This window comes from Octodon degus, unplaced genomic scaffold, assembly GCF_000260255.1.
Source record: "Octodon degus isolate 3935 unplaced genomic scaffold, OctDeg1.0 scaffold00050, whole genome shotgun sequence".
In the NCBI taxonomy this organism is placed as follows: Eukaryota; Metazoa; Chordata; class Mammalia; order Rodentia; family Octodontidae; genus Octodon; species Octodon degus.
Window position 1 is genome coordinate 13,604,468 of NW_004524626.1, and position 14,377 is coordinate 13,618,844.

The 14,377-nt window shown below is 35.3% G+C and overlaps 2 protein-coding genes across 2 annotated transcripts in view; one reads left to right on the forward strand and one right to left on the reverse strand.

Moving 5' to 3' along the window:
- LOC101563650 (zinc finger protein 699) overlaps positions 1-14,377 on the reverse strand; it is a 959,136-nt gene that overhangs the window by 759,201 nt on the left and 185,558 nt on the right. The window lies entirely within an intron of this gene.
- On the forward strand, positions 3,890-4,837 carry LOC101572007 (olfactory receptor 7D4-like). The gene has a single exon (XM_004633032.1). The coding sequence runs from the start codon at positions 3,890-3,892 to the stop codon at positions 4,835-4,837; it is 948 nt and encodes a 315-aa protein (XP_004633089.1).

The window sequence follows — 14,377 nt, forward strand, 5'->3', positions numbered from 1 at the left end:
AAAAAAAAAAAAAAAACCAAAATAAGAAAAAAGAAATTGCCTTTCTTTAGTGTAACTAAAGGTGACTATTACATCAGAAGACTTTCCACCACAAGGGACTGCAATAATTTGTAGAGGCGAAATGAGGAGCTCTGAGAGTTCAACCCTTTCCACAGAGAAAAATTTAAGCACACCCCAGTGGTTCCTCACTTGTAATTCTCTGACTCAGGCTCCAAGCAGACTCAAGTGGCCTCCTGGGCACACATGGTGATTGAAGAGAGCTTCAGTGACTTCTATGAGAGAGACTTGTTGTGTCTCTTTTTCCACTTTTGTGGAAACTCCAACACAGTGTTGGAGTTTTTACTGTGGAGTGAGAATGAACAATGCCATATTACTTTAGTCTGAAGGTGAGTGCATTCCACAGCATTTTTGAAAAAACAAACTTGTGCTCATTGAGACGTCTTTTATTTTTCAGTTTCCTTTATTCTTCAGAATCTATAGCTTATTTCCAAAAAGAATTATCTTTCTAAAAGTCTCTACATCTTCCCTCTTTCGTATAAATTGTATTTCAGTTAAACCTGCATTTGAGTATTTATTATTTTCAAGCTGAAGTTCAATATATTTGAGGTACTGTGCACATGTTTGTGTATTTGATTGGATTTTCCTACTGCACTTCCAAAGTTTGCTTGAAGATTTTTACAACTTCTTTTAAAGTGCACATGGTTGCTTTTACCATTTTAACTTAGTATCTACAGTATATTATTATTATTATTATTTACTGTGTTCAATGCTCCCACTTATTCTCTCATCCTCTCTCTCCCCCTCACCAAATCCTCTGAAAAATATCACTAAGTAAAGTTTCAGGGGAATTTCTTTTCTATATTTATGAATTGACTACAAATATTCTCCTGTTCCCTATATGAAAAAATTTAATCTTCCTTGGATTATGAACATGCCTTTTGTTTCCCTAAATTAAAGAAAGTCTCAATCATGGTCACTAACCACAATTGTGCCTGTGACACTTTTTCAGACTTTATTTACTTATTTGTTGGACACAGGGTCTAGCTATGCAGTGTAGACTCATAGTGATCTTTCTATGTCAGCCTCCCCAATGCTGGGATTACAGGTATGTGCCACCACACCCCATTTAGGAGACAGCACTGCATGTGGCATTAGGGATAATACTAGGGACCTTGTGTTTGCCAGGCATGCTGCTAGACCACTGAGCTATCTCCTCAGCCCCTGAGACTTAAATAACAGAGTTCTAATTTATCATCAGTGAAGGTTTGGTTTGCACAATGAATCAGTTTTCTAACTTCCTTATTGTAAACTGGCTTGTATTTCTATAATTGACATTAATTGTTTTGTGCATTTTTTTGTTGTTTATGGTGCTAGAAATGGAAGAAATGACTTTTCAGGCAAGCATTTTACTTCTAGTCTGTGCTCCAGCTGTCAGGTGTACATGGATGCCTTTAATTTAATTTTACTACATTGTCTTTCCTCTATAACCAAGAATGTGAAAGGCTGCAGCATTGTGTGTACTACACATTTACAGTTAAACATTCCTTTTTCTTCAGGGTCTATAATATGACAGGCACCATGCAAATCCCAGAAAACACGTATGATGTAAAATGATAACATCAGACCTAAAAACAAACAGAATTTTGCCAATGTGATAGGGCATTAGAGAAGAGCAAAGCAAGCTCCGCTGGCCCTGCCCCTGATCTTCCTCTGTCTCATGCTAGCTTCTCAGATCCCCCCTTACATCAAGCTCTCATCTGCACACTCTGTTCCCTCAGCCTGGAGCATTTCTGCCTTCTGTAATTCCTTCCATTGCCTATTACTTCCTCCCTGTCTCATCCAGAATTTTACTATTTTACACAAGCCTGTAATATTCAGTTCCCCATAGTAAGTTATTTCTCAGTGGCCTTTCCCTGTCTGACAATTTTCATGCTGTCGGCAGTAATAACATCAATCCTTCTCTAACATGGCAATTGTAAATATTTATTTTCAACACTTACATCTGTCTTTTAGTAGTTTATGTTCTTTGATATACAAACCTGGAATAATTTTCATCAGTCCCTCGAGCATATTTTAGCACTAAACTGTTACAATTTTTTATGTATTTAGTACAGAATCTACAACGTCTCACTATGCAGACTGGACTCGTAGTAGTCTTCCTGTTTTTGGCCTCCCAAGTGCTGGGATTACAGGCGGGCGCCACCAAGCCTAGGATCAATTGCCCTCTGAACGCGATTCTCACTCAAATATATGCGTGGATGAGAACACACTCTTACACAGTCTTGCATTAGACTTTAATGTTGGTGGACACTTTCCCCTTGTATCTAGCCCACATACGTATTTCTCTTTTTGTAAGAATTCACTGGACAGGCAATCCCTAAAATATGGTATCTTAAAGATCTTCATAAATCAGAAATGCTACATGATGGTCGAATGTGGTAATATGTCTGTTGTGCAGATAAGAATTAGAATGTGTTACATCATGTACCAACTCCCCAAGATGAATGCAACCAGGTATTTCAAATAGGTGGTAATAAAAATATATTAGATGAAAAAGAACCAGTATTGTTTTCTTCCTATCTATCTCAGTTTATGGAATGCATTGATTACCGAGAGCTATATGAAATAGGTTTATTTTTGTATTAAGAACATAAATTCACATTTTGAAGTGTCAATTTTTTTTCCTGGGAGTCAAAGTAGAAACATTTCATGGATCATATCATTTAATTTTTACTTAAACTTTTTAGTAAATGTAGAGGTGAAGTATTTGCTCTTCATGGAATTGAATAACATTCTCAAGGTCACACAAGATGTAGGGATGGACCAAATTGTATTCACTGGAGACTGACTTAAATACACAGTTTTAATTTTTCTTTCCCTTTCACCTCCAGTTCCTTTGTTCCTCTTCCCATTTGAACATTTTCTCCCTATTTTCCATCCATTTGGGTCATTACTTATGCTTTTGGTTTCTGACACAAGAGAAACTATGTGATGCTTAAACATATGTGTCTGATTTATTTCACTCAACAGTATAGAAAGGTGCTTAGGGGAATTGAGAAAAGGTAATTAAGATATGTTATGTGTGGGTACAAATTTCCTGCGACAAATGTGATCAACATACCTGACAAATAAGCACTAATAAAAGATAAAGTCTTAAAAAAAGGAAATAAAAATGAATACAGCTGTTCAGACAACACAATTGTTTGGAAGATTTATACATCCAAAGTAATGTATCATAGAGGATAATTTCAATCATTTTGTAATAATTACATCAATAAAAACTTTTATTGAGAAGCTACTGTATACAGGAGCACTTTTAAATCTCAAAACGAGATAGTAGTTGTTGTCATATTTTTAAGGAGAAACAAAAGGCATTGATGGTAAATTGCTACATGACTACGAAGTGCTGTTGCAGAAAAAATGGTGGTTTTGAAAATCCATGTTTAGTAGCCAGTGACAAAACCGGGAGGTTTTTGATAGGAGGTAGGTAGCACGTCTTGCAACCCCCAGCTATTTGGAAGCCTAAGGCAGGAGGACCTCAAGGTTGAGACCAGCTTGGGAAAATTAATTAAAAACTCTTTAAAAACTGACAAAATGAAAATAAGAAGAGTTGTGGAAATCATTCAGTAGTAGAGCACTTGCTTAGCAAATACAGGGCTCTGGATTCAATCTCCAGTACCACACAAAATTAAAATAAGGAAAACATGAATAAGAACAAAAATTAAAATGGAATGGGAACTTGTTGGTCAAGTGAGTCACATTTGCTGGCAGGACTGTAGAGGGCATCCATCCAAGGGAGATGTAGCACAGTGGTAACTACACAAGGTACCAGTTCCTTTTTCTTTAAACATGGCCATTTTTCTTCTACTTCACCAGTTACACAAAACACATGGAAAGAGGAAACAACTCCTGCATATCCCAGTTCCTCCTCCTGGGCCTCTCAGAAGACCCAGAACTGCAGCCCATTCTCTTTGGACTGTTCCTGTCCATGTACCTGATCACGGTGCTCGGGAACCTGCTCATCATCCTGGCTGTCACTTCTGACTCCCGCCTCCACACCCCTATGTACTTCTTCATCTGCAACCTCTCCTTTGTTGACATCTGTTTCTCCTCTACCATTGTTCCAAAGATGCTGGTGAATATTCAGGCACAGACTAAAGACATCTCTTTCTTACAGTGCTTCATTCAAGTGTATTTTTTTATGATGTTTGCTCTAATGGATCATTTTCTCCTGACTTTGATGGCCTATGACCGCTTTGTAGCCATCTGCCACCCCCTGAAATACATGATCATCATGAATCCCCAGCTCTGTGGCCTCCTGGTCTTCATGTCCTGGTTTGTCATCTTCTGGGATGCCCTACTACACCTTCTACTGATTTTGCGTCTAACTTTCACCAGAAGTACAGAAATCCCACATTTCTTTTGTAATCTGCCACCACTGCTCCAAGTGGCCAGCTCTGATACCCACATCAATGACATTGTCTTGTATGTAACAACTGCCCTGCTGGGTGTGTTTCCTGTCATGGGGATCCTCTTCTCTTACTCTCAGATTCTTTCCTCTTTAATGAAGATGACTTCTTCTGAAAGCAAGACTAAGGCATTTTCTACCTGTGGGTCTCACCTGTGTATGGTCTCCTTATACTATGGGACAAGCATTGCAGAATACCTTAGCTTTACTTTCACCCACTCTTCCCAGGCAAGCATGATCGCTTCTGTGATGTACACTGTGGTGACCCCCATGCTGAACCCTTTCATCTACAGCCTGAGGAACAAGGATGTCAAGGGGGCTCTAGGCAGACTCCTCAATAGGAAAGTCTCTTCCTTTGCAGACCACTGATTCTTTCAAAGGTGAAAAGTATAAACATAACAGTGAATTCAAGTTTCAAAGCAGGTTAGTAGGACATTTAGAATGGTTGATAGAACTTAAGGTAACTGTAAGTCAGTAAGACTAATATCTGAAAATTTCATAACCTACTTTTGTCTTCTCCCAAATCTATGTGTCATTTGTCTCTTTTTGCCCATTTATAAATGATATTTGTGTATATGATCTTGCATTCACTTCTCCTTAACAGCTTTCTCATTAATTTAAAAAATTACTTCTTCCCTTCTCATGTTTCTTAATATTTCATCTTTGATCTTTTTACTTACAGATATTTATAATATTTCTAATCTCATTTGTGAACTGCCTACCATAGTTAGTGTTGCCCTGATATTCTCAAATGTTATCTTTTTAATAATTTTAAATATTCTCATGACGGGCGAAATAGCACAGTGGCCTAAGTTCCTGCTTTGACAAGTGCAGGGACTGGGGTTCAATCCGTGGCATCACATGTCATGCCAGCCCTAGCCCTGGGGCACCCTGAGCTGATGTCCCAGTCTGGGTGTGGTGGTGCTCATCTGTAATCCCAGCCTTGGGGAGGCTGAACACAGGAGGCTTGAACTACAAGTCTGAGCTGTACCAAATGCATAAATGAAAAAAAATCTCACCGAAATGAAATGGCAAATATTTTGGTGGCATACACATGTTAATTAACCTGCTTTCATCACTAAAATGTATGGCTATCAAAATATTATATTGTTACCAATAATGACATAAAATTATTTTGTAAAAAAATGTTTTCTTCCATGTTAATATTCTTCACCTTCAATTGGATTTTGTACTTGTTTTACTTGAAACAAATGCAATGTAATTATCTCAATAGTCAGGCCATAATGCTTTTTATATTAATTTTGTACTTTTTGAGTTTAGATATGTGGCCTCATTTAATCCTGAAAGCCTCTCTGTCTGTGATGTTTTCTCTAATGCATTCCATTAAAGAAGGATTATTACCCTGCTAACTTAACTGACAGAGATTTCCCTTCAAACATTGGTCTATTGCATGTTGTCAACACAATGATTCGATTTTCATGAGAAATTCTCTTTGAAGGGAGTTTTTTCATTTAATGTATAGTGATATTTTACCAAGAGCAACTCTGATGTATTTACCGCTAGTTCGCTGGTATCTTTTATCTTTATATTCCCCATTCAATCCTTTTTTTCTCAACCTTTAAAAAAAATCTTTTTCTTCCATTATTTCTTCTAACTGCCTTCCTTTTTGCTTTCTTCTATTTTTCTTTCTTTCTACTTCATTCCTTCTTTCCTTTCCCATTTCTTATTTTCTTCTTCCATATTTTTGAACTTTTAAGCTTTCTTTTATGATTGAATATTCTACCATAACTATATACATTGTACATATTTTCATGCATTGATGTGCATTCAGATATTTCGCATATATTAGCTATTATAAATACTGATTTTATCCATATTTTATGCATGTTTTTATGCATATTTTTATGCATATTTTTTATTTGAGCAAGTATTTTCCATCTTGGAAATCTACTTAGGTGAGGAAATGCTGCTAAAATCACATGGTAAATGTATGTTAAAGTTTTTTGAGAAATCACCAGTTTTTTTTTTTTTTTTTTACAGTGGGTGCCATTTTCTGTATTCACCACATTGTGTCTGTTTATCATACCCACACTAATTATGTTCTTTTCTCCCCTTTTAAAAAACTATGTGAAATTCTCAAAAAAGTAAAAATAGAAATTCTATTTGATTCCACTATCCATCTTCTAGGTATCTTTGCAAAAGAATTAGAATCATAGTACAGGATAGATCTTTGGGGCAGCATATATGTACATAAATAGATAGATTGATAAAGATAATGATATTTATACACAATGGAATACTAATCTTCCATAAAGAAAGATAAATTTGAGTCATTCATAAGTACATTGATATAATTTGAGAGCATAAAATTAAGTGATGCCTGAATATTTCTTTTACCACAAGCTCCTTCAAGTTTATCCACATGATGCCTAATACCAGGATTTCTTTCTTTTTAAAGAAAGAAATTGCACATACATTACACTATGTAGGTGTAGTACTTTTTTAACCTGTTCATCTGCTATTGGACATTTTGTTTGTGGCGTATGTGTGACTGATCTACAGCAAGCACGGAAGATGAAAATAAGTTACACAAAGAAATGACCCAAAAGAGTATGGTGCTGACTTTGGCTGTACAGATTTCTGTCACCTAGAATTCACCTATTGCCTCTTTGTGTGTATCCTATGATCTGTTGACAAGGGAAGAGAAGACTTGGTTTGATTGTCCACAACAGAAGGTTCTGAGTGTTGTGCATTCAAAGCCTGAAAGTGTTCAGTTAAAGTACTGCACCTTTTTCCAGGACATCCCTGAAGAACGGTGGTAAAGGGAAATCTTCACAGTGGTCACAACACTGAGCAATTTGAAAAACTGCATTTGTTCATTTCGTTTAAATTCACAAGATAGGGATCAGCAAGAGGGCTCAGCAGACTAAAATGCCTGCTTAGGCAAGCTTAGATAAGTGCAGTATCCATGGTTTCATCCCTGGCACCATATGCTATGCCAGCCCTGCCCACAGAGTCCAGGTGTAGTGGTGCATGCATGTAATCCCAGCGCTGGGGAGGCTGAAAGCAGGAGGGTCACTATGAATCCGAGCTGCACAGTGAGACCCCATAACAATCAAATACATACCAAAAAAAGAAAAAAGAATGAGAAAGAAAAAGAAAAGAGAGAAAGAAAGAAAAGAAAAGAAATTCATAAGATATTCTCTAGAAAACCAATTTCTCTTGAGAAAGTTTCCCAGGATGATCCCTAAGTGATAGGCCTCTCTGGAAGAAACATTGGAGATTTTATGACAGATTTGGTTCCATGATATTATAGCACAAAACAATCCTTAAATAATAATTTTCTTCATTCTTCAAATTCATTTTTAAATGATAAATAAAAAAGTATGTGTTTCACTTGAATAATATGATGTTTAAAAGTATTATATATAGTAAAATAGTTAATAGAGATTGATATGTACATGACAACATATAATTTTAGCTTTTGTAAACTATTACATTATATAGTATTAATTTTGTAATGCTGACCAAATTTTGTATCGGCAACACTGTGATGCACATTACAAGCATAATTGAACAAATGCTCCTCCTACTCCTAAAAACCACCATATAGTTTTTAAAAACTTATGTCCAGTTTAAAAAATTTCACAATGGAATGAAGATCACACAGTATCCATTTTTCTGTGTCTAGCATATCTCATTTAATGTAATGGTCTCCCCTTTGATACACATTGTTATGAATAATAGGATACCATTTTTATTTATGCTTCAATAGCATTTCATGATGTGCCATTTTATTTATAATTATTAATGCATATTGTATTACAGATTAATATTTTGACGATATAATTTACATATATACATGCATGCATACCTACATAAATCATACTTTGATCACAACAACCCTGTTTCTTCCTCTAGCATTCTCCTCCTTGCTACTATCCCTTTCTTCTCATCTCATTGTCCCTCCTTCAATTTTCAAATCAACTTTATTAAAGCTAACATGACAACACCTAGTTCTATCCATTGTTATTCTAAGTTGATCATATTTTTTCTATTCTGTTTCATCCTGTATGTCTGAATAATATGATTTGTTTATAAATACCTTCCATTTTAACAGGTATGACAGGGTATCTAATAGAAATTTGGATTTCCATTTGCAGTTTGGTTAATTATGCTGAATAATTTTTCATATAGCTGATGTCCATTTCAATATCTTTATTTGAGAAATGTCTATTCAACTCAACTGCCCATTTCTTCAGCAGATTACATTAAAATGGGTTATTTATTTTATTTATATATTTAGGATATTAAAGAGTCATCAAGGGAAAGAAGAAAAGGTAGAAAAAATAAAGGGGAAAAAATCATTTTTCCAGAAGAACTGAAAACCTCATACCGCAGCGATATATGTGCACCCATGTTTAGAGCAGCACAATTGCTCATAGCTAAATTCTGCAGGCTGATGCCCATCAACTGAATAATGGATAAAGAAGATGTGGAGTTTTTATACAATGGAGTATTATTAAGCTATAAAACAAAATAAATTTGAGCTTTTTCATTGCCAGTCCTACAGAAAAACCACTACTATTATGGACTACTGGACTATATTGGAACATTTTGCTGAATTCACATACCTACAATATTTAAATGACAATGAAATACCCTTCTCTGACAAAACTAAACAAAAAAGAGGAATACAAATGAAGGACCATTTTCTATCTGTATATTCAAAATAGGTTAGATTTACAGCTACTTTCTCTTAAATGAATAGAAAGATTTGTTCTAATAGTGTTTGTGAACAAGCTATCATGTCTGCAGCTTGTACCATGAATAACCACTAAGAAGACAATAATATGCAATGTATTAATTATTGACGCTGTCCTACTAATCAGTTTTGAAACTGTCTCATTGCTATTTGTTTCTCAATAAAATTGTTTTAGAAAGATAGAAATTAAAAAAAATAAGTTTGATTCTTATGTTGGTAAACACATGCAACTAAACAACATACTATTACTGTGTTTAGCAGCTAATGCTGAGCTTGTCTGTCAATGAAAGGAATCTAAACTCCTTAACCCAATAAAGAAAAATGGAATCTGAAGGATACAGTAGATACTGGGAAAAGGGAATGAACTTATTCAAAAGGAAAGAATAACTGAGCTGAGGTTTGTCATAGATGACACTTAACAAATTGAGGCAAAGACCATATACTCCATTTTTCTTCAAGAATTTCCTTTCAAGAATGGGTGTTAGAGTTTATAAAATGATTTTTCTGCATCTATTGAGATGATCATGTGATTTTGTCTTTGGGTCTGAAATATGGTGTTTTGCATTTATTTGTTTGCATATATTGAACCATTCCTGCATTCCTGAGTTGAATCCCACTTGGTCATGGACTAAAATATTCTTGATGATTTGCTGCATTCTGTTTGCTAGTATTTTATTGATGATTCATATCTATGCTCATTAGGGAGACTGGCCTGTAGTTCTCTTTTCTAGTTGGGTCTTTCGTTGGTTCTGCTATCAGGGTAAAACTTGCCTCCAGGAATGAGTTAAGGTTCATAGCTTCCCTTTCAAGTTCATTAAAGAGTTTGATGAGTAATGCATTAGATCTCTAAATTTTTCATATAATTCAGCAGTAAATCTATTAGTATTTGGGCTTTTCTTTGTTAGTAGGTTTTTAATTACATCTTCAATTTAATTTACTGATATGTTTATAGAATTTTGTATCTTCTTGATTCATCTTTGGTAATTGACAGATGTCTTAGATAATGTCTATTTATTTTCTGTTAACCCAAGCATACCTCGTAGAAGTAGAGAAAACCTTAAATTTCCTTTGGAATCAGAAGAGATTAAGCATAGAAAGAACTTTTCTGGGTAACAAAAGCAAGGAATGAAAGGTCATAATTCCTGGCTTGAAATTTTACTACAAACTTCTGTAAATTTAAAAAATAGCGTGGTACTGGCAAGAAAACTGATCACAAGAACCAGTGAAAGATTTTAGATATATATAGCTCCAGATACACTCACCACTTACCTCTGATGAAAAGGCCAAACATGTTCACTGGAAGAAAGATAACTTCTTTAACATATGGTGCCAGAAAATCTGATTTTCTACATGCTGAGGACTAAAGATATATTTATACCTATCACCATGAACTAAACTAAAATCAAAATAGATTAAATATCAAACTATTAAAATAGAGGCACTACATCTACTGGAAGAAAAATCAGTGAAAATTTTTCTTTTCACTGAATGCACAAGTATAGGCAAAGACTATGATCAAAACTCTGATTGCCTTAACCATTTTGTTTATATAAATGTATGGTTTTGCCCCTACATTATTTCCTAACTTCTTTCCTTTCTCTCTCTTTATGTTGTTTAATCCTTAAGTTCTTACTTTCCATTTAACTGTGTTATATCTTTCAATTTTTATTTTGTCTTTTGAGCTCTTACACTAGGGAAACAGTTCGATATTTACACATGTGCATCTGGCTTATTTTACTTATGAGTATATTTTCAAGTTGCATCCACTTATATATGAAGGCTTTGAGTTTGTCTTTAATAGCTGAGTAATACTCATATATATATATGACTTATGTAATACTCATATATATATAAATGTAATATATACATATATATAAATGTATACACAAGATAGGATAGATACACAGCTACTTTCTCTTTGTTCAATGAGAAGAAAGGTTTGTACTAATAGTATTTAGACAAGATTTCATGTCTATATCTTCTCCTTTGAATAACTACTATGAAGACAACAATATGCAATGTATTAATTATTGTAAATGTCCTACTAACTTGTTTGTGAAACAATGAAACTTGTTTCATTGCTATTTTATCTTTTTTCTCATTAAAATAAATTTAAAAACTCTCTGATTGCATAGGAAGTATCGCAAAGAGTCAGTAACTATGATCTAATCTTATTTAAAAGCTTCTGCACAACAAATAAATCAACAGAGTGAAAATCTGTTGTTCCTGAAACACAACAAATATCGACATATTTGAAGAACAAAAAAGAACCCACTCATTCAAATGTAATGATCCAATCTAAAAATGGGAATCTGAAGTAAAAGACACTTTTCAGATAGAGAAATAAAAATATTAACTAAATATAAGAAAATTGTTCAATATTACTATTCTTTCAAGAGATACAGATTCCAAAAGCACTGAGATTTTCAGTTCACTCTAGGAAGAATTTCTAACATCAAAAATTCAACCACCAACAAATTCTGTTGGGGCTGTGGGAGAAATAAACCCTCTTCCACTGTTGGTGGGACTTGGCAGACTGGACAACCACTGTGGCTATCAGTGTGAAGAGTCCTGAGGACCTAGGAATAGAGCTTCCATATAACCCAGCTTTTAGTCCTTTTGGTATTTTCCGAAAAGAACTAAAAGCATTATGCCACAACAGTAGAGACACACTCATGTTTATAACAGCACAGTCTGAAATAGGTAAAACTTAAAATGGGCCCAAAAGCCCATCAATCTATGAATGTGTAAAGAAGGTGTAGATCATTTTTACACAAGGCAGCATTACGCTGCTATGTTGAAAGATACACTTGAGACATTTATAGGGAAATTGATAGACCTTGAGACCATATTCTTCAGTGAAATAAACCAAACACATATGTGTAAATATCACATTGTTTCTCTGGTATCATAAGTGGAACTGGTGAGGGGTAGGTGAAAAAGATGGTTGAGAAAATAAAAACAATGAGAAAAGAAATAAAATGGAAACAAAGCTTTTGTAAATAAAAAGGGGAAGAAGGATTAAAGAATCAAGATATGTCATGTTCAGGTACAGATTGTCTATGTTGAACTTGAACACTATGTATATCTAAAATATACCAATAAGCTTAATAAGTTAAAAATATTTCCATTACAACAGAAACAACAAAGAAAATGGAGGATAGTAATTCCCTAACAACAAAAACAAACAAACAAACAAACCAATGGGAAAGTATAGAGATCCAGAAATAAAGCCACAAATTTACACATCAATTCATTTTGATAATTTTCTAGACCTATGACTTGAGGAAAGGAGAGGATTTCCAGTAAAAGGTGCCTGGACAAGACATAGACATGATATCTTACCTAAAAACTATTAGTACAAACCTTTCTTCTTGTTGAACTAAGAGAAAGTAGTTGTATATCTATCCTAACCATCTTATATTTACATATTTCTCAATACAAAATGGTCTTTTGTTTATATTCTCCTTTTCTGTTTTGTTTTGTTTTGTCAGAGACTGGAGTTCCGTTGCTGTTGGAGAAACTGTATTTGAAGAAGTCTTTAAAGGGTGTTTTTATACTTAAAGTTTATGCTTAAACCATGATCTTGTCTTCTGCATAACTACTACAAAGACAACAATATGCAATGTATTTATTGTAACTATCCTATTAACCACTGTTTCATTGCCATTTTATCTTTTTATCATTAAAATGAATACACACCTTTGGACCCTACCCAATCCCTGCATGTGAGCGAGACCTTTAACCTTGTTCTCAGGACCTCCACAAACCCCTTCAGAACCAGCCGAGGCCAGAGTGTGAGTGAGAACTTCCACTGCACTCTCTGGACATCTCCAGATACAGGCCAAGCCCAGGCCCTGCCACTGTGTGGGAGAGCTTCCATGCTCCTCTTTACCTGCTGGATCCCTCCAGACACAGCACAGACCCACTTGTGAGTGAGTCAATCTGTCCTGTTCTCTGGACTCCTCCAGACACAGCCCAAGTCTATCATACAGGCCTCGTGTGAAACTCTGCAGCTGAAGTCCCTGCAGAAAGGCTAGGGGCAAGAACCACTCAGCTAATGCAGGAGCAGAACATCTTTCCAGAGTGGCACAACAGGTTCACTTCCTGTGCAGCAGGAAGAAGCTGAGCACAGTAGCGAGACCCACGCCAGGTACAACTGGATGAATTCAAACTTCATAGATCTGTACCCGATAAACTGAGACACTTTGCTAGACCCAGATCTATAAAAGCATCCTACATCTTTCTCTTTTGACTTAGAGAGGAGGCAAAAGGTAACCGGGGTGAACTAGTCTGTCTAGAAGAGCCCAGGTATCAAAGGGAAGTGATCAGACAGAATTTAGTGGAACTAACTTAAATAAAAATTCCCAACTTAATATCTGCTTAGCTATATAGATGTAAAGATTGCTCTTTAGTTTGTCAACTGCCAAATATTATTACTCTTTATTAGTGTTCTTCATGTAGTTCTGAAAATACTATAACTACCTTAATCACATAATCTCTCTTGGGTAAGAATTTCAGTAGGTGCAAAGTTTATAACCACCAAAGGTAACAGTACAGTGCTATAAAAATGACAAACAGAAGGAGCAAAATGAAATCTCAGGACCCAAGCCCACCTAGAACAAGTGCAGAGGACACTACCACAGAAGAAATTGCGAACAGCAGACCTGAAATGGCTGAATTAAAAACTTCTAAAATAAAGAAACAACTGCATGAAGGTATAGAGGAACTCAGACAAGAATTAACTTCTGAAATAAAAAATGAAATCTCTGAATTAATAGCTTCACAAGTAAACAATCAAATGCAGAAACATATAGAGGATGTGAGATCAGAAATATCTCTGAAGTAAGAAAAGAAAGGATAACTGTAATGAAAAAATTAATAACTTCTTCTCAAGAAGACACTGAGTCCATTTTGTGAAGAGACGGAGACTGAGTGGTCGCTGCCGCGTTGCTGACCTCAAGCAGCAGTCAACTCCACGTAGAACCTGGGAGCAGGGGATTCGGAATCGAATCTCTTCTCTCATCTCTCCTGGTTTTTGTCACTGTAAGCAACTTTATCATCAAACACAATGACTAACAATGTTACCAACAAGACAGATCCTCGCTCCATGAATTCCCGTGTGTTCATTGGGAATCTGAACACTCTGGTGGTGAAGAAATCTGATGTGGAGGCCATCTTCT